Raw genomic sequence first — 17,818 nt, forward strand, 5'->3', positions numbered from 1 at the left:
TTCCACTGCAGGAACATGATAGTTTCTGTCAATTGCGCATGCGCCCGCAGAGGACGTAGGTCCGCCATCTTGTCTGCAGCCTGGTGTCCTCTGCGGGGTGTAGCCATTTCAAGTCGATTCAATTCAGATCAGTTTTGTTGATGCAGATATTAAACTTTATTATCTCAGCGGAGGTAACACAGTGACGTGTAAACCTAAATGTCAGACTGGTGTCATAATGAAAATCAACACGTGACATTCATGTAATTATCTTGTTAATAAGGGATGAACATACATACTCCTGCAAAGGAATCATGTATGGACCAATTACAAGTTAAGAATAACACAATTTAATAAAAAACATTTCTCAACTGATCTGCAAAGAGTGGCTGAAAGGTCCTGAAATCAACACTTTAAGTCCATGGAATAATAAGTCAAAGAGAATTCTTTACTGAGGGACTGCCCTAAGAGTTACTCATATATGTGAACAGTGGAATCTCTAAAGCTGAAATGGTTTAATTAGATGAATATATGTGGATTATGGGCTGCTGGTCAAAATTAACATTTGCAATTTCTCAGGTTGAGCCTTTAAGAGATGATAAAGAATGATAGCAACATCTTTATGGACGAAACAGTCTAGAATGTATTGAACAAATGAGTTTATGGATATTATCAGTAGCATTTGCTTGTTACTATACATTTGGATCCATCCATGTTCTTCTTTCACCAATTCTAGCCACAGTTCTCAGTATGAATACAATTCAGTCTTTCTTGGCACAATATAAGTTTAATTGTTACCAAAACAGCTTTCACTCATAGTGCTGCTGGAAGTTAAGATGTCCCAGGAAACATACACACAGCATCACAGATACAGTACAAAGCAGCTAACAGAATATAATCCAACCATTATGACATTCATATTCTTTTCCCAAGATATTTCAAAATGAAGTGATGTTGAATACGAGAATTCAAACCAGTAATTTTTATTTGTCAAGGGGAAAAAACTTCAAATGTTTGATAGGACTTCATGTTACATCACTGGAAGCGTTCTTGCTTCTAAATCCACTGGGCAAAGCGGACATTACATGTTACTACAATTAATAAACAGAGCAACTGAGTTTGTTTTGCTTATTTACAACCCTCCCCAAAAGTAATTCCCATTATAAAGAGAGAAAATGAGTGTTTAAAACACATCACTGATCAAACTACTTCAGAAATCAGCTACATACAAACAGCAGAAAGAGAACATGTGGTTTAACTTACACCGAAAATTCTTCTAATGTAAGAAAGTAAGTCTGTCGAGCTAATCAATCATAAACAAGCCAAAACTTTGCTTGTTTAAAAGTATTTTAAGCAGATCTGGAGAATTGCAATTTTCACCCGTTCAATTTTAAAACACTTTTTTCATCATTTCTTCCAAACTAGTATAATTACATTCATATGTTTCTATATATTTTCTATCTTCCTGACACTAAATTATCGCATGTTACTTGTCACTTATAACTTGCTGATGTATTTTGATTCTTGCTGCTGTAACACTGTAAATTTCCCCATTGTGGGACTAATAAAGGACTTCTTATTAATCTTAAACAATTGTGTTGATTTTGATTAAATCATCACCAACGCTGTGGTTCTCTGACAGACTGCATTTCAGGACTATTCTATTTCACTTTTAATACAAAAGCAAATCGAGCATTCCAATATCATGAATAATCTGGTAGATAAACAACAACAAAAAAACGTACAAAGAAACAAGCAATAACATTGAACCTGTCGACTCCTCTCGTGCAGCTCAGTAGTGACCTGTAAAGAAAATGACAAAAAGGATATGAACATATTTAATAATTGTTAGTTCTTGTGGATCTAATAAATTACAAACTGTTCCAAAGACAGCTAATGTGTGAAAATTTAATGGCTGAATTTTTATATGAATTTTCAATAAATCAATATATTCTAATCACTGCGGTTGAATGATAGAAAGATGGTTTAAACTCACGAGGTGAGTAGGACCGGGACCGGGATCGAGAGCGGTAGCCCCTGCTGTAGTAAGGAGATGGAGATCTGCGTCTGGAGAGAGAAAAAGAAAAATACATCACTTCACCCGAGGTCTTGAATTGGATACATGTTTACGATCACTGAATGAATCAATTAGTTTGAACCAGGAAATTCTGAAAGCTGAATCATCAATGGCTCAAACAGGCCACAAAGAACCAACCTGTATGATCTGTACTCTCTGTCCTCATAACGATCATAGTCCCGGTCGTATCCTCTATCATAGCCTCTGTCGTAGCCCCTGTCATAGTCCCTTGAGACGCGCCGTGACGAACCACCACTACTGCTGCTTCCGCTGCCGCTGCCACTGCCTCCGCCTCCACCACCACCACTAAAAGATACACAGAATTAAGTTAAGCCTGGAAGACACCACAAACAGAACAAAAACAAAACAAAATATCTTGACTCTAAAAATATATGAAGGCGATGATGGTGGAGAAACACTTACTATGTGGGACGCCCCATGTAGATTCCAGGGGTGGGGGTGTGGGCTCGTTTAGTAATGGAGAAATCCACTCGGATCCTGCGTCCATCGAGCTCCATTCCATTAGCACGCTCCTTCGCCTGAAACAAACAGAAATAGACTTTTGAAATAAAACGTACTTGCTGTGAAATGGGAAGTAAATACTCAACACAATAAATAAATAAATATGTTTCCTCGTCTCGTTCTCCATACCTCATTAGAGTCTTCTCGATTTTCAAAGTAGACAAAGGCAAAGCCTCGCGAACGACGCGACTGTTGGTCGTACACAATGTTGACGTCACTCAAGGGGCCATATTTAGAGAAAACATCCCTCAGATCTCTCTCAGTGGTGTAGAGGCTCAGTCCAAACACACCCAGACAGCTGTTGGGATCAGGGTTGGCCTATGAGAGAAAAGAGATGTGAAGAGAGTGAAAACACTGTAATGTAAAAAGCTGTTCATGAATACATATGCATTGTATATGATATGCAGTTGATGCATGTGGATAAGCTGGGAAATTCACAGAGCAGGGTAAAATAGCTAGTGCTATATTAAAGGTGATAGCTGAGAACATTTTCTGGATTTTCCGGGATTTTGGTTTAGAATTAAACGGTTTGCAAGTTCAATGTTTCAGCTCTGGATGTCAAATTCATAAAGACTGTCACTGTGCACAACAAAAGTGGTTTCACTCATGATCTTCCCATATTAAGACACTGGACACCGGTTTAACTCAGTTCAACTGCTGTGAAGGTTATCCGATCACAAATGTCAAATTCACAAACAAAGTATATTTAAAGCCTCTACAGACCCTGTTACCAATGTGTCTGCGTCGGTTTGACATGGGGGATCGGCTATGGCTCCTCCGGTGACGATACTCCCCGCTACGAGATCTGCTCCTGGAGCCGCGTCTACGAGAGCGGGAACGAGAGCGGGAGTAGTGCCTGCGTGAGCTCCGGTGGGACCGGGACCTGGGGATATGACAGAAATGTGACTCTTCCAAAACAGACATACACAACTGTTAGTGTTTAAGAATCCACACATCACAACCAACTGAAGCCAGTCGTACCTAGATTTGGATCTAGATCGCGAACGAGACCTGGACCTGGAATGGCGGGAGCCATCTTTGGAGCGTGCTGGCGAGTGGCTGGTTGACTTGGCAGAGCCCCGAGGGGATGCACTCCTCGAGCCGGGCCGAGAGTCCTAGACACACCAGACACCGAGGTCAGGAACACTCTGACGCCAAGCGCTTGTCAAAAAACAGGAATTAGGGGACAGAAGGTGGTGGCGCTCGCCCTCCACGTGACTCTTTCAGAAGGAGTTCACCATATATTTGATGTTTAACAGGTTTTACACAAAATAATTAGATATTTGATAACATAAAGTCGTACATTGTAACAAATTTTATAATTTAGCTTGAAATTGTAATAGAACAAAAAATAAGCCTAAAATACATGTAAGGATGGACCAGTGATGTTTCTGATAAAGAGAGGAAATAAATTGTGCATGCTTTAGAGAAAGAAACAGGATGAAATAGAGCAAATTGTTAGGAAATTACTCATACCCTGGTAAACTTCTGATCTTAACTTCATTACTTCTGTAACTTCATTACTTCAACAACAACCCTTCATTTCTTCTTTCTTCTCTTTGACATTATGACTTCTTTTTTCCTCCTCTTCCCCCATTTATCATCTGCCATTACAACACTAGTAGTGGGGACAGATCTTGATCGCTTCTTTTCAGCATCCAACACATTAGCATGCATCAACACCATCAGCGTCAAACAAAACAACTTCGCATCTGAAATCGTCTTCCGCCTTTTTCTTTCTTCCAACCTCAACCTTAACAAAGAACAAACAAGGGTGGTAAGGCATGATGTTGGTTTCTGTTGAAAACCAGAAAGGTACAAAGAAAACAATTGCAAAAGAACATAGATCAGGTGAATACATGTCAGTATGTTAGCTTGACAAAGTCTCAAGAGCTGCAACAAAATACATATTTTATCCATTTATTAGTTTGAGTATCTTCTTGCTTCGTCTCAATTATTTGCTTCATTTTCCCAAAAGTAAATGTTTTATTAACAAACGCAACTTTAGCTTTTTGGGCTAAAAAAAAATGTTGGGAATCAACATTTCCAAGTTTGCTGATCGATTAAATCAAAATACTGCACGCGATGTAACCAATGATGGAGAAGAATCAATAGTTGTGTTTAACAACCATTCACCAACACTATGGATATCTGTCAGTAATAACAAACACTGGTGGTGGGTTAGCTACACCTGCAGCTGTGCTCTGTTGGTCCTTATGCTTTAGCTTAGCAAACGTTACGACACATTCACGCTGCGTTTATTACAGTACAGTATCTCTATAAGTAGTGGCTGCTGGCACGTGACGCTAAAGTCAATCTCACACAGGTAACATTTAAACTTTAGGTCTGAGGCCCGTTTTTAAAATGTGTTTCCACCATCGGCCCTGCAGGCATGGCTAAGCTAGCTCTGAAAACATCAGCTAGCTAAACGTCATATTTTTAAAGGGGATTTTCTCACCTGCTCCCTGAACTCTTTCTCGTTGTCACTCATTTTCTAACGTTGTTTGACAAAAGATGCGTAAAATCTAAGTGGTGAAGTAGCTTTAACGACAGATTTCACGTGACAGTGACGAATTTAACGCGACGCAGACGAAGCTGATCGGAGGCGGCTGAAGGAATGTTCGAGTCAACAGCGGGAGGTTTCCTGTTCCGGTTGGATTTTCAAAATAATAAAAAAGTATACAAACCCTTTCATTTGCGCAAAGCAGAAAATTAAAGGGAAAATAAATGTTTGACCACTGATGCAATCGATTTCTTCAGTGAATAGATATTATTATCTACTACTGGGGCTGTAACAAACTATCAACACTTACCTTACAATACCTTTGTTCACATTACATTTTAAAATGAAGACAATTATGACAATTTATCCTAATAGAGATTCAAACATCCAGCTCCACGTGAACCCTCCAGTAAAAATATCAAACTCCAATTTAAAAAAAATACTTTATTACAGGAGGAAAGAAAAATCACATTTTCATAGCATGACCTCAAACATGCATGTGTGTACAGTAGTTTGTTAAGCAGAATGCTATAATGAAACTCAATGTAATAGCCTTAAGTAGCCTCTTGCATTATGATCATAAAGGGTTCACAGACCTAATGGCGCCTTATGTTAAATATGGGCAACCCACTATTAATGCTCATTCATGGAGGAAAAACAAACTATACACACACACTCCAAAAACACTTTCTCATTCAGTCATCATAAATAATAGCAAAATATATATATTACAAGCATTCAACCATGCATTTGTCTCAAAAGGAGGTATCATCTTTATGTCAGAGATTTAATTCCACATCCTAGCATATTTATTTGCCAACCACCGTGTTGATCACAACTGGAAGAGAACAGCCAAATTACATTGACAAATCAACGACTACAATTGAAATAATGAATTTTGAGTCCAGCTCCTCAGATGTGACTTGGAATTATGTGTGACTCAGTAATTTACAAAAAACTAAATAAGAGCATGCTCCATGAGCTCAGTGTCAGAGGGCTGAAGGCACTTCAGGCAGTACTTCAAATCAGTAAATCTAACAATCCAAAGTCAATAAAAAAAAGCTGTTCAGTCAGTAGTGCCAAAACATTTCTAACAACCTAATACTGTCTCCAATTACAACTCAGAGATTACAAAACATTGATATGTCCCCCATAGAAGACGGGACATGACCGACTCTTAAGACTAGTGTTTCATTTGTACAGACCAGAACAGCCCAACGGGGTTTGATTTCTGTCCACTTTTTTGGCCCATTTTTTTCTTCGACAATCACCATTATGTGATTAAAGTTAGAGTCTCTGTTGTTCTGGGGTTTAATGGACAGGAGATTGCTGTGATACTTTATAGCAGCTTCTGATTGAGGATTTCCCAAATCATTAACTTCCTGAACAGCGGCATGTGGCACTGTAGAAAAAGAAGCAGAGGACACTTTCAGTTTTAAAGGAATAGATTTATAGAAAAACAATGATATTAGATGAATGGACAGTATTTACCTGTTTGAAGGTGAGAGGCCTCCCTTTTGCAATATAGTCAGCATATTTACAGGCAAAAACACCACAGTCACTGCCATTTTTCTGCTGAGGAATCTCCTACAGGAAACCACAACATAAACATTAATCTCACATTGATAGACATATTGTTTGAGTCACGTCATTCATCCCAGTGTAACTTACCGTGGCCCTCAAGCTTCCAATAGTCCATTTGGCACTGTCGAGCTCCCTGCCCTTCTTTGCTTTATGCTCCTCTTTAAGATAGAGTCTGGAAAATGAGCACAATGACAGCGCCAATTATTTAATAACATAGAAAAAATACATTTGAATTAAACAGATAACTGAATTTTAAAAGAAAAATGAGGACTCACAGTAATTGACTGCAGATGTCATCATGTCTCTGGCCCATTGAGTCATATGACTTCACTGTCTTTGAATTAAAATCAATGACCTGGAATGAGGAGAAAGTTGAAATATGTTTAACACCATTGTCCAATTCTTGGAGTTTTTTTTTTTTTTTTTTAGAAAACATTGATTGACAATTGAACAACTGATTAAAGGCAGATATGTGTGTCACGAATCAACAACTTCAGTGAGGAATAAGAAATGAATAAATAATACATCTACAGTCAGCTAGTCGTTCTGACTCACAGCCATCGCCCAGTGGACACCCAGATGCAGAGGGACCAGGATGAGGTCGTAGAGGAAGAGGTCAACAGCCTTGGTCCAGCGCTTTACAGCAGCATGTCCTCCAACCTGCCCACCTCCTCCACCCCGCAGTTTAGGGAAGAAGAAGGTGCTAAACGAGTAGACTCTTAATCCTGCTGCTTTGATAGAACATCGCTCCATGACCAGGGACAGGTAGAAGTTCATCACCTTGGCCGAGGAAACAGAAGAAGCAAAATATAATACAGCAGACATTGGTCACATAACTGACTGAGTTGGTGGTGGATCTTTAATTTGATACAATTTGCAAAACAATAGAAAGATCTATTGATGTAAAATGTATATATACATAGTAACATATTCAGTATATTGTCGGCATAGAAAAGAATGCTCACTCTGTACTGTCTGTCAAACATAGACACAACACACGAGAAACATCCAGAGTAAGAACAGTAATTTTTTAATGACTGATTTGAATATTTTACTGGAAGATTAAAAACCTAACCCACTGGAAAGTGTCAACATTTGTAACAGAGGGAGAGGCTCTGAAAGAAATCTCCAAATTGAAGCCCCACTTTCCCAAACCTGTCTTACATACCTCATCATTTAGCCAACTGCCTTCCTGTAGCGTGGCCAGGTCTCTCTGTGTGATGCGAAGTTTAAAAGCCGCACTAAGAACGAGGTTGGGATCGCTCTGAGCCAACGCACCACTCACCTCCACAGCCATGTCCTACACAAAAACAAGAAATGCAGTGAAATAAACTGTACGGATTAAGGGTGAGAATAAATCCAAGTATCTGAAACATTTAATCGTACCTTTGTCAGCTTAGGTATGTCTTCATCACTGTGCCTTGCGTGTGCTGTGTAAGCTGTGTGTGTGTCAGGCAGACTGACAGCAGGAGTCTCTCTGTCCACTAGACTGAGGCGAGTGGCTACTTCAGTAGAGAGGTCCAACTCTGCTGCCTGTTTCTGCCAATACACAGTCAGACATAACAAGTTACGTTTAGGTTTCCATTATAACTTCATGAGGGCTGTGACATGTTGGATGAGAGCAAGACAAATGGCTACCTTTGTATTCCTCGCAGGCTCTGTGTTCTCAAAGCTGCCACTAAAAGACTTGCTGAAAGTCAAACCGCCCCACCTTGAGATGATACAGACAGAGGTTAGAGAAATAGAATTCATCAACACACAGTTATGAAGAAATACTACACCAACCTGTCCTTAGTTGCAGATGCATTTCTCCATGTAAACACGCTTGGGGCAGCTGTACAACAGACACAGATGTCAGTTCAACAACACTGAAACATTTTCACTGATGACAACAAATGGTTTCTGTGTGATGTGTAAAGGTTCTGTATATTAAGAAGTTGTGTGACAGTCAAATAAATATATTTAGATTTTCGGCCAAAACAAGGAATTTGAAGACAACATCTTGGGACTTTGGACTAAATCGTTTCACTTAAAACATCCCAAAGCAAATACTTTTACAGAGGGGTGAATTTTGGGGTGAATAATGTCTATAGACGTATCTTACCTGCGTATCCCGTTCTCCTGATGGGCACTGACTCAAATGTTTTCCCTGAAGCAGCAGGTTTATGATCACTCTGTGACAGTGACTCACTAGGAGATAAAGGAGAAAAGGATCCCAGAGGATGACTTAGTTCATGTCCAACAGTTAAATGTTGAGTGGATCTTGGTGGAATATCCAAAAATCTCAATTTGAATACTCACTCCTGTGGTTTTGTTTGGTTGAAAGGCAGTGGTTGACTTTTGCTGTATTTTTCTGTCACCATCTCCAGCAAGCGTCTATAGTGCTCCTTATTATTCTGCTTTATGGCCTGGAGGCAAAACACAAACACATAACTAACACAGAAAAATGGTACAGAGTCGTAAAGCATGACTTTTGAGCTGATTCTCTTGGTAGAGAAAAAACTGCACCCTGGATGCTGAGGAGCAGGGACTATTTTATTTAATTACACAGCAATTATGCACGTTGAAGCCAGTAAACTATACTCCAGAGAACAGACGCCTGAGCCAAGATACAGGATTTGTGCTTAGTAAGGTAACTTGCTAACGATGGTTCATTTCCTACAGTGAAAATAGGCACATTAACATTTGCTGAACACCTAATCTTTTTCAGAGCACGTCAGGTTTGAGATAACTGATAAACACATAGGAAAGAATCCCCTACTGACCAATGAAGTTACTTTTAAGTGACATCCCCATTCATATTTTTTTCACTTGAAAGTCTGTTTGACATTGCAAAGGTTGCAGCTGAATGAATTAAGCTAAAACTCCATAGACACAATGGCAAAACATTAATTTAATGAAATATACAAATGTAATTATAAGCAGACCTACGTGTGACCAAGTGAAAGGGCATTTTAAGCCTATTAATTTACACATTCACACACACCTTCCTTCCGCTTTTGGCAGCAACTGTTGCTTTGAGCCTGGATTATGTGTTTAGCTTATTTGTATTTGTGTAACATTATACAAAAAAATAACATCACGCCTGTATTTCTTGTACATCATCAATGATTAATACAAACAATTCAATATTTCACCTCTTCCACAGTAAGACTGGGCTTGTAGCAGCGGTTGTGACCAAAGCCGTTACAGGTTGGGTCAGAGTTAGCAGTTCCCACCCTCAGAGTCGACCTCGACGGCAGCAGCTGAAGGGAGCCTCTCCTCTCTCTTTCCTTCCCTCGGTCAGGGAGGCCTGCAGAGACTGTCATCCCACTGGATTCAAAAAAGTTTAACACATAAGCAAGGGAGCATCTTCAAAAGGTGACACTGGAGAATCATTAACGATAATGCAGCTCTACAAGTATGATCAGTAGAGAATTAATTAAAAGTTGTTGGGGCAGCCACTAATGAAGACAATATCAAATACTGGACATCTTACCTGTATTTCCTCATTAGAGGAGGTGAGGAGCTCTGAAAAGCATTCTTGCCTCCCCTGTCATTCACTCCACCAACTGGTTTATCTGTGGAATAAGACAAAATCAAGAAAATGGTCGCGTGGTTTATGAATGAAATACATAAGAAGAGTATGGATGAGACAAATAATATACAAAAATAGTATTTTCCTTCAGGAGTAGCTGCTTCAACTTACCCATTCTCCACTCAGTAGTGTTCAGCCATGAAGTGTGGAGCTCATCTATCCCCATCAACGTGACAGGCTGTATTCACAGAGATACAACAACATAAAACGATGGAGAAAATAAACATAACAATCGAGCATCACACAACAGTCACACAACTTCCTGATCTTTTAACAACTCTGTGTATGGCTGAATGTGTCTCAAGTAAGGACTCAAATGTCTATTTGAATGGGTGGCTCTCTTAGGTCTGTGTAAACAATATTCAGAGAAGTGTTCTGAACTATGTAGAGTTGTGGAGTTAGACCATATGCGTTTTTCAGTATTTTTTGGTCAGGTTAGAAAATATGGATCTGTGGGACACAAACCTGTGTGTCTTCATAATGTGTGGTTTTCTCACGCCTGGTCGTCAGAGGTTTCCGCACCCTGAGCAAACCTGCTACCCCAGCCACAGTCTTCTTCACAAAGCTGATGACTACATCTGAAACACAGAATACCACAAGTGAACAAGTTTATTCATCTGTTCATACGTTTGGATTAAATATTGAGGTGTTCTTTGTTGTAAACAAACCTCGTCTGCGTCTTTTAACCTCTACAGGGTCACTCTGGCAAACACTGCCTGCAACATCAACACTGTAACAGAAAAACACAAGATTAGACATCAGTGATTCAAACAACATATCAATATTATCGATGATGAGTTCCGCCTGAGCTTGTTTCTCATGACCATGTTGCCAGTACACCAGTTACACCCAGCTAGACCTATGGTGGTATATCATCCTACCATTGCAATAAATACTTCTGAACTTCATACTTACACTGCTCTGCATTGTCAAGAGAAGTATTGTTATTAACTCAACCACATTTATTTAACAGGTAGAGACACTGCTTTTCAAGATTTAACCGAGAACATATGATCTCTCCCCAACACATGATGCCTCATTACAGATTGATAAAACTAGATTAGAATATTAAACTCCTGTTTACTTGTGAATAATAAATCCACACGTTACTACATTAGCATTAACAATGGTTCGATACTACAAAGTAAAAGAGGGAAGGGCAAACAAAAACTTTAACCTTTGCTTATTTAATATGAATGTTACTGCTGCTACTTTAATCAAAGTGTAACTATAAATGTGTTTAAACAACATATTAACGGCCCTAATTTAAATAGAGATATGCGTTAATATGGACAAGTTTAGCTCAGGAGAGTTTAGCAGTTAACGTGAACCTGTGTACAGGAAGGGGAAGTTGTGTTATGCTAGCAGTTTGCTAACAACACAACAACTTAGTAACAACAGCAGGCGATATTCAGGATATTAAAAACACAACGTTACAGTTTAATGTCGCGGATGATTCGCCCTGTTGGTTTGTCAGTCACTTCGTTAATCAATCTATCACTCTCGGTCGGCCCACGGTGAGAACTTCAGGTGGCTAACGTCCAACATCAGTTTATATACGTTTGATAGATTAGCATCCAAACCAGGTGAGTTTAAACACGTGGAGTTGAATCGTTAATACAAAGAGGGACATGGATAAAGCTTTTCTCCAAACACCGACCTCTGGTAGTTCCGTTTAGCCGCTCTGCCGTGACTCTGCTGCCGCTGTGCTCCGTCTTTAACGGCAGGTCGCGTGGATGTCCCCCCACTAACGTTCCCTCTGCCGGGCCACTCGGTGGGGTTTTGCCCCGTAGCGGGCTCAAACAGCGACGAGATGCCGTCAACTATCCATCCATACATCCCAGACAAATACGAGAAGAGTGTACCGAGGTCTTCTGCGCGGTCCAGGACTGTTTCACCGCAGAGAGGACGTCTGACTGACGATGTGCGACACAGACCGCTCCGCCGTTATCTTAGCTTAGCGTTAGCATCGCCGTGTTGACGCGCGGCGGCTGTGCGTCACTGACTGTTTCACGCGGTGCGAAAGTTCTGCGTGTCGACGGACTACCGCGCGGGCGGAGTCGCAACGTAACAGCTGGATAGACACGCAAGCGGTGCGCGCGGGTCCTCGAAACCAACGAACCCCTTATCGAGGAAGTTAAAGCGCGTCAGAGGCAGATCAGAATGTGATTGGCTGACGCTGAGCTGCTCAGTTCATCGGTGTTGCGTAATAATGTTCAACAACACGAAGAAATAATGAACTGATTCAAATACTTCACTAATAATGTTCAACAACACGAGGAAATAATGAACTGATTCAAATACTTCACTAATAATGTTCAGTTACATGAAGAAATAATGAACTGATTCAAACACTTCACTAATAATGTTCAACAACATGGCCTGAGGAAATAATGAATAATTTCAATACAAAATAAATACAAAATTCAACTTGAACACAACAAAAATCTATGAAATGTAAAAATTAGTAAGAAATGTCATATTTTTTTAATTATTTAAATTGGAAGATTGGAGAACCAATAGAAACTGGAGTCAAGTTCCCATTAAGGCAAAATCAGGCTTGGCAAGTAAAGCTGATTGTGAGTTGAAGAAGAGCATCAAACACAAAGCACCTCATTAAAACAGACGATTCTTTGTTGAAAAACACTCAGTCCGTTTGGTTTGTTGTCACACATTTAAATTATTTATTAACTTTATGGTAGAAACATAGATGATACAAAAACTCAGATGCAATAATACAACCTCTAGCTGTGTTGATCATGGGTTTCCAGTGTAAAACCAGTGCACATTTGGACACATGAACATCAGGCTTATGTACATAGTAACAACATGGTATAAAACATTAGTAGAAAAATAACAAATGGCAATATTCAAAATAAAAACATTTGTTCTCGCAACATCTAAACAGTGACCTTCAAAATATTAAGGTACAGAGAATACAAAGGTTACATTAGAAAATTTAAAAAATAATTTATGTACGTATAAAATTCACGCCATCAGAAAGAAATCCCCTCGCATCGGATATTCCTTTCTTTATGTTTCTACATAGGTGTAAGGCATGGAAAGATTTGGAAGGATGTGCAGACAGGAGACATTCATATGTTCAGTGGACGGATTACTTTTGGTCGGACTGGAGAACAGACGAGCCTATGAGAACACAGAGACAAAAAAAACCAGAATATCAGGAAATGCAACAAACAAACTTTACATCAAGATTTAACTTGCATTAAAACAACACTCATGAATCTTGACTAAAGTCAGCTGTTGTCTGTAACTTTATAAAAAAATCCAATGTCCTCTTTCTTTTCATATAAAGAAAGCATAAAATAAATAATAAATGAAGGAAATAGAACAGAATTATTGTACAAGCCAACATCAGTTATGTAATCAAAGAAGAAAAAAAAACAAACATTAGAAAACAGCTTGGGTGGAAAATAGAATAAAAGACCTAAATTGGGGCAGCTTATCTGTCACCACTACATATGCTGCTCCTTAAAAAACCCAAATACAGAAAATATTGCAAAGGCAGGTTAACAGAACATCTTCATGTGAAAATATTCAATTATGTAAAACCACACATGAGCAAATGCAGCTGCAATGAACCCTTGAATCATGGCTAAATTGGACACTTTCAAATAAAAAAAAGAAGAGGGTAAATTAAGTGCACTATACATTATAATAAATAGGATGATTTTGGACACAGTGGAGTTTTGTGTTTGGTGAGTGATCAACAATCAGAGCTTTCTATCAGAACATGATTAATGAGCACAACAGCAAATTTTTTAATAGAAGAAACCACAAAATGACCATCATGCTTTGTTTGATGATTTGTTTCAGGATCAAATTTGTGAAAACGCATGAATACAACAGTTTGACAGCTGACTTAGATCTCAGTTGTCAGAGAGAACCAAACCAACAGGATGTCAGCTAGAAATGATTTGATGTCAAGCAAAGTTTAAATCTCTGAAAGTTGATGTTTGTATAATTCTGTCATGTACTGAAATACAACACATTCAAATGCTTTAGAATATACTCAGTGATATTATATAATTGTAATCAGCAGAAATGATCCCAAATGTGAATTAACAATAGCATGACACACTGGTATGAATTATATGAGAGCCCAAAACCTGCAGGACAGACCGGAGAGTTGTCACCTCTAATATGTGGTGCACTCAGTGACTGCTGACCCATTTGGGAGGAGCATTGTGCTGCTTTATTGTTTGGTGGAGTGAGCATGTTACACTCACACTCACCTGGACCATACAGGTAAAGTGGCGACAGGCAGCTCAGGTACAGCCACGTCCTGTTCTCCTGCAGCCAGCGCTGCCGATAACCAATCATATCAGGGGAACAGGCTGACCGTATCCTCCTTTCCTCTTTAGGGAGTCTATGAGTCTTGCTTACTGGGTTGGGAGACGATAGAGCACAGAGGTATTGTGGGATTCGATAACACCGTCCCAGAAAGCGTTAGGGTGCCCATCACAACATTATTATGTTTTGTCTCGTACTAAACTCATCGTGGGAGAAAAAAGTGACCAAAGAAAGACGCATGCATCTGAAAGCAATAAGTACACCCTGTGTCTTGTGTACAATTTATTTTAATTTTGTGCCCAGAACCTAAGAAGCTTGATAATGTGGGATAAAGGAGGATACTGTGAAATCTCTAGGGTACCACTACCAGTGATTTTTCAATCTTGGCCCATTCAAGTTGCCTGTTTCACCCAACTTGTAGGTAATGCATCTCACCTTGCCTGGCTCCCACCAAACGTTGCTGCACTTTCTCTAGATGGTGGATATATTCTGTCAGGGATCCTTCTGGATCCTGAGACGCTCCCCCTGAATGCCCAGAGGGAAGGGTGGTGCTGGAGTATGACCTAAACAAAGACGAAAACAATTACTTTTAACTGACTGACACAACTGTTAGGTCTCGGATTAAAAGACTCTTTGATAAAGTGTGGGCCAAACCTGTTGTGCAACCTGAAGGGTGATTTGCTGGGTGGGACGAGAGCCGACACCGTGTCTCTATTCGGGGACGAGTCGTAATTTGATCTGGACTGTTGCTGCCTTAAAACTTCAGCTTTAGGCCCTGTAGTAGACGGTAAGATTTAAAATGCACCCACTCACACAAACACAGGATGAATATAATGTTAAACTAGGTTTACCGAGCTGACCTGGAGCATGACCATTGACAGTCCCAGATATAGATAATCTTCTGATTGCTTTCTGCCATTTCCTGGTCAGGAACCTCATTCTGAAACAAAGAGTGAGGAGTTTGAGTTATCCACAATCAAGGCCGAGGTAACTTAAACTACTTTTAAATGCTGGTATATATAAAACCCTCATGCTCTACCTTGAGATCGCAATGACAGCTCGTACAGCAGCTCTAAATCTCCTGAGGGGCCGGTGCAGGGAAGAGAGTGGTGGCGAGGGCCACGCCCCCATACGAGCAATGACACACAGTGTGACCTGCTCACAGTCCTGGAAACCTCCCAACAGCAACAGCAGGTAACGCTTCTGATACACCAGAGCTTTCCTGAAGCTCTCAGCACGCAGGTAACGCTCATACAAACGCTGCACCTGCAAACCAGTAAACAGAAGATACGTCAGTGTCTTTACACATGGTCAGTTCTAACAAGGGGATTCTTAAATGTCATTTGGCTGGTGCAATTGACATTCATGGATTAATGAACGGAGAAAATTAATTGTTTGAGAAACAAAAGTATAACCTTTTAAGGATGCCTTATATTTTCGGTGCATCTGTGTAAATAAATATAAAGTAATGTATCTAAATCTAATTTCATCATACGATATAAAAGATCAGATTTCACATGAATGCTCTCTTGATACCTTTCAAATATTAATGTCATATTTTAAAATAAAATATCTAAAAACTGAATACAGATACAACAAAACACTTTTCAGGATCACAGCAAATCTATTTGATGTACACCAAAATTCTGCAGTAACAAATGTGTGCATGTGCATCCATTTCCAACTCACCTTGCTGTTGTTGATCACATCATTGATGGGTCTGTTTTCAGTTTCTGCCGTGACCTTGGCAAGCTGGTTCTCAGAGTGGCGCAGCTGTCGCTCCAGGAAGGTGAGTCTGTGTTTGTGAGTGGCTCTCTCCTGACTCAATGATGTCATACGCTCCGTCAGCTCCGAGTTCTCACTCAACAACTTCTCCAGCAGAGTGGACGATGGTGACGTGGATGAAATCTACAGTGAGAGAAGTACATCTATTTTGGCAACATTTAACAATGAATACAATGTTTGTGTTGTTACTACCACCATCAATAATAACAGTGCTGTATGTGATAATTATAACCACTTGTGTACCTGCTGGTTTTGTTGTGAGCTTCCTGCCTGAGCGCCGTCAGTTTGGAGCTGCTGCTGCTGTGTGGATGCAGGCTTGTGTTGTTGCCCTGTGGTCCGTCCAGACATCCTCTGAGCAGCCATCTCTCTCTCCTCTCGTTCCAGCTCTGCTAGAGTCTGCTGCAGCTCCTGCATTCGCTGCTGATCCTGCTGCCGCAACAACTCCAACTCACACTAAAGTGAGAAATGTACATCAGGTGCATTTTTTAGTCTCCAAAATGATCCTGAATGTGAGCACTGTATTTGTGAAGGAAGTGAGCACATTAGAGAAAAGTAAGAACTTTGTCAATAACTTACCAGTTTGTTAGTGGTCCTCTCCTGACGTCTCTCTTTCTCCATCTGATCTTGCCGCCCCTTCCTCCTTTCTCTCTCCCACAGCTCCTCCCTCTCCCTCTCTTTGTCCTTCATCAGTCGGAGTCTCTCCTTCAGCTCTGCGAGTTCCACCCCAAGGCACCTGGACCGCTCTCGCTCCACCTCCAAAGCACGGCTGGCTTCCTGTTTCTGCTCCTTCAAGGTCTCCATCGCCACACGCTGTCGAGTGGTGGCCTCCTGTTCTTTCTGCAGCTCCTCCCTCCTTGTTCTGTCCTCCTCTTCACATTTCCTTCTGCTCTGCAGTAACTCGGTCCTCAGTTTGGCCATCACGGCTGCCAGCTCCTCTCCCTGCATTCGCTCCTGCTCTAGCTGGCTGCGCATGTCAGAGATAAACTTCCTGTCTCTGGCTGAGTCGGCCTCATGTCTGCGGCTAAGCTCATCCAGCTGCCTGGAGCATCGGTCTCTCTCTTCGTCCAGCTTCCTGTGAGCAGCTGCAAGTTTAGAGTGAATCTCACCTGAGCGAAATTCTGCTTCGGTCAAGAGACGCTGGATACGAGTCTTTTCTTTCAGGATGAGATCGTGTTGCTGGGCAGAATGCTGACGTTCATCTTCTAGCTCCTTCTGGGTGTCGTCTACCCGTTTCTCCAGCAGCTCACTGCGCGACTGTTCAATCTGTAGCTCACGTCTGAGGTTGCTGCATGCCACCCTCTCCTGCTCTACATGACCCTTCAGAGCCATGACCTCTGACCTCTGTTGATCAGAGGATACTTGCATAGCCTGGAGAGAGAAGAGGTGTATCAGTTTAAAAGTGAGAGCTGAAGCACACTTTGGATTCTTAACACTGTTTGATCTTTGACTGATTTTTCTGTGTTTAAGCTAATGAAGT

The 17,818-nt window shown here is 40.5% G+C and overlaps 3 protein-coding genes across 14 annotated transcripts in view; all 3 read right to left on the minus strand.

The window, feature by feature from the left end:
- Window positions 1–746: 746 nt before the first annotated feature.
- LOC109636427 (transformer-2 protein homolog alpha-like) lies at window positions 747–5,229 on the minus strand. Of its 4 annotated transcripts, none has more exons than XM_069535875.1 (9): window positions 5,037–5,223; window positions 4,055–4,331; window positions 3,560–3,693; window positions 3,302–3,461; window positions 2,708–2,896; window positions 2,480–2,595; window positions 2,195–2,362; window positions 1,976–2,046; window positions 747–1,782 (listed from the first exon to the last, which is right to left on the minus strand). In XM_069535875.1, exons 4-9 carry the CDS (start codon window positions 3,332–3,334, stop codon window positions 1,772–1,774), a joined length of 588 nt encoding a protein of 195 aa, XP_069391976.1. In that variant the 5' UTR covers window positions 3,335–3,461; window positions 3,560–3,693; window positions 4,055–4,331; window positions 5,037–5,223; the 3' UTR covers window positions 747–1,771. The 4 variants fall into 4 exon arrangements, with proteins under 4 accessions (XP_069391976.1, XP_019953686.1, XP_019953685.1 ...); XM_020098127.2 differs by having other exon boundaries at window positions 3,310–3,461; window positions 5,037–5,212; XM_020098126.2 differs by lacking the exon at window positions 4,055–4,331 and having other exon boundaries at window positions 5,037–5,229.
- Window positions 5,230–5,510: 281 nt separating this feature from the next.
- Window positions 5,511–12,360, minus strand: senp2 (SUMO specific peptidase 2). The gene is made up of 17 exons (XM_020097833.2): window positions 11,903–12,360; window positions 10,911–10,972; window positions 10,708–10,820; window positions 10,354–10,420; window positions 10,144–10,225; window positions 9,803–9,977; window positions 8,967–9,073; window positions 8,770–8,855; window positions 8,451–8,499; window positions 8,304–8,376; window positions 8,052–8,204; window positions 7,834–7,965; window positions 7,221–7,445; window positions 6,941–7,020; window positions 6,753–6,837; window positions 6,573–6,668; window positions 5,511–6,483 (listed from the first exon to the last, which is right to left on the minus strand). Exons 1-17 carry the CDS (start codon window positions 12,079–12,081, stop codon window positions 6,421–6,423), a joined length of 1,827 nt encoding a protein of 608 aa, XP_019953392.2. The 5' UTR covers window positions 12,082–12,360; the 3' UTR covers window positions 5,511–6,420.
- A 542-nt stretch (window positions 12,361–12,902) lies between these two features.
- The window catches only part of pcnt (pericentrin), a 32,167-nt gene continuing 27,251 nt past the window's right edge, over window positions 12,903–17,818 (minus strand). For 4 of the 9 annotated variants that reach the window (XM_069535867.1, XM_069535866.1, XM_069535863.1 and 1 more), the window contains 9 exons: window positions 16,918–17,709; window positions 16,585–16,794; window positions 16,246–16,464; window positions 15,596–15,822; window positions 15,408–15,496; window positions 15,211–15,331; window positions 14,992–15,119; window positions 14,499–14,648; window positions 13,271–13,389 (listed from right to left, as the gene is read on the minus strand). In XM_069535867.1, the coding sequence (XP_069391968.1) occupies window positions 13,358–13,389; window positions 14,499–14,648; window positions 14,992–15,119; window positions 15,211–15,331; window positions 15,408–15,496; window positions 15,596–15,822; window positions 16,246–16,464; window positions 16,585–16,794; window positions 16,918–17,709 (1,968 nt within the window). In that variant the 3' untranslated portion in view covers window positions 13,271–13,357. Of the gene's footprint in view, window positions 13,390–14,498; window positions 14,649–14,991; window positions 15,120–15,210; window positions 15,332–15,407; window positions 15,497–15,595; window positions 15,823–16,245; window positions 16,465–16,584; window positions 16,795–16,917; window positions 17,710–17,818 lie in introns of all 9 variants that reach the window. The other 5 variants (XM_069535865.1, XM_069535864.1, XM_069535870.1 and 2 more) reach the window with 3 other exon arrangements.

This window comes from Paralichthys olivaceus, chromosome 12 (assembly GCF_024713975.1).
Source record: "Paralichthys olivaceus isolate ysfri-2021 chromosome 12, ASM2471397v2, whole genome shotgun sequence".
Classification (NCBI taxonomy): domain Eukaryota; kingdom Metazoa; phylum Chordata; class Actinopteri; order Pleuronectiformes; family Paralichthyidae; genus Paralichthys; species Paralichthys olivaceus.

What these genes read in the sequence shown, in the direction of transcription:
- senp2 (XM_020097833.2), bottom strand. Translation starts at nt 12,081, where the DNA reads ATGTATGGATGGATAGTTGACGGCATCTCGTCGCTGTTTGAGCCCGCT. An exon ending in CCAGTCTTACTGTGGAAGAG is followed by an intron (nt 9,074 to 9,802) that starts GTGAAATATTGA and finishes TTTTGCCTCCAG; the next exon opens with GCCATAAAGCAGAATAATAA. An exon ending in CAGGAGAACGGGATACGCAG is followed by an intron (nt 8,500 to 8,769) that starts GTAAGATACGTC and finishes TCTGTTGTACAG; the next exon opens with CTGCCCCAAGCGTGTTTACA.
- LOC109636427 (XM_020098126.2), bottom strand. Translation starts at nt 5,069, where the DNA reads ATGAGTGACAACGAGAAAGAGTTCAGGGAGCAG. An exon ending in TACATGGGGCGTCCCACATA is followed by an intron (nt 2,363 to 2,479) that starts GTAAGTGTTTCT and finishes TGTATCTTTTAG; the next exon opens with TGGTGGTGGTGGAGGCGGAG. An exon ending in AGAGAGTACAGATCATACAG is followed by an intron (nt 2,047 to 2,194) that starts GTTGGTTCTTTG and finishes TTCTCTCTCCAG; the next exon opens with ACGCAGATCTCCATCTCCTT.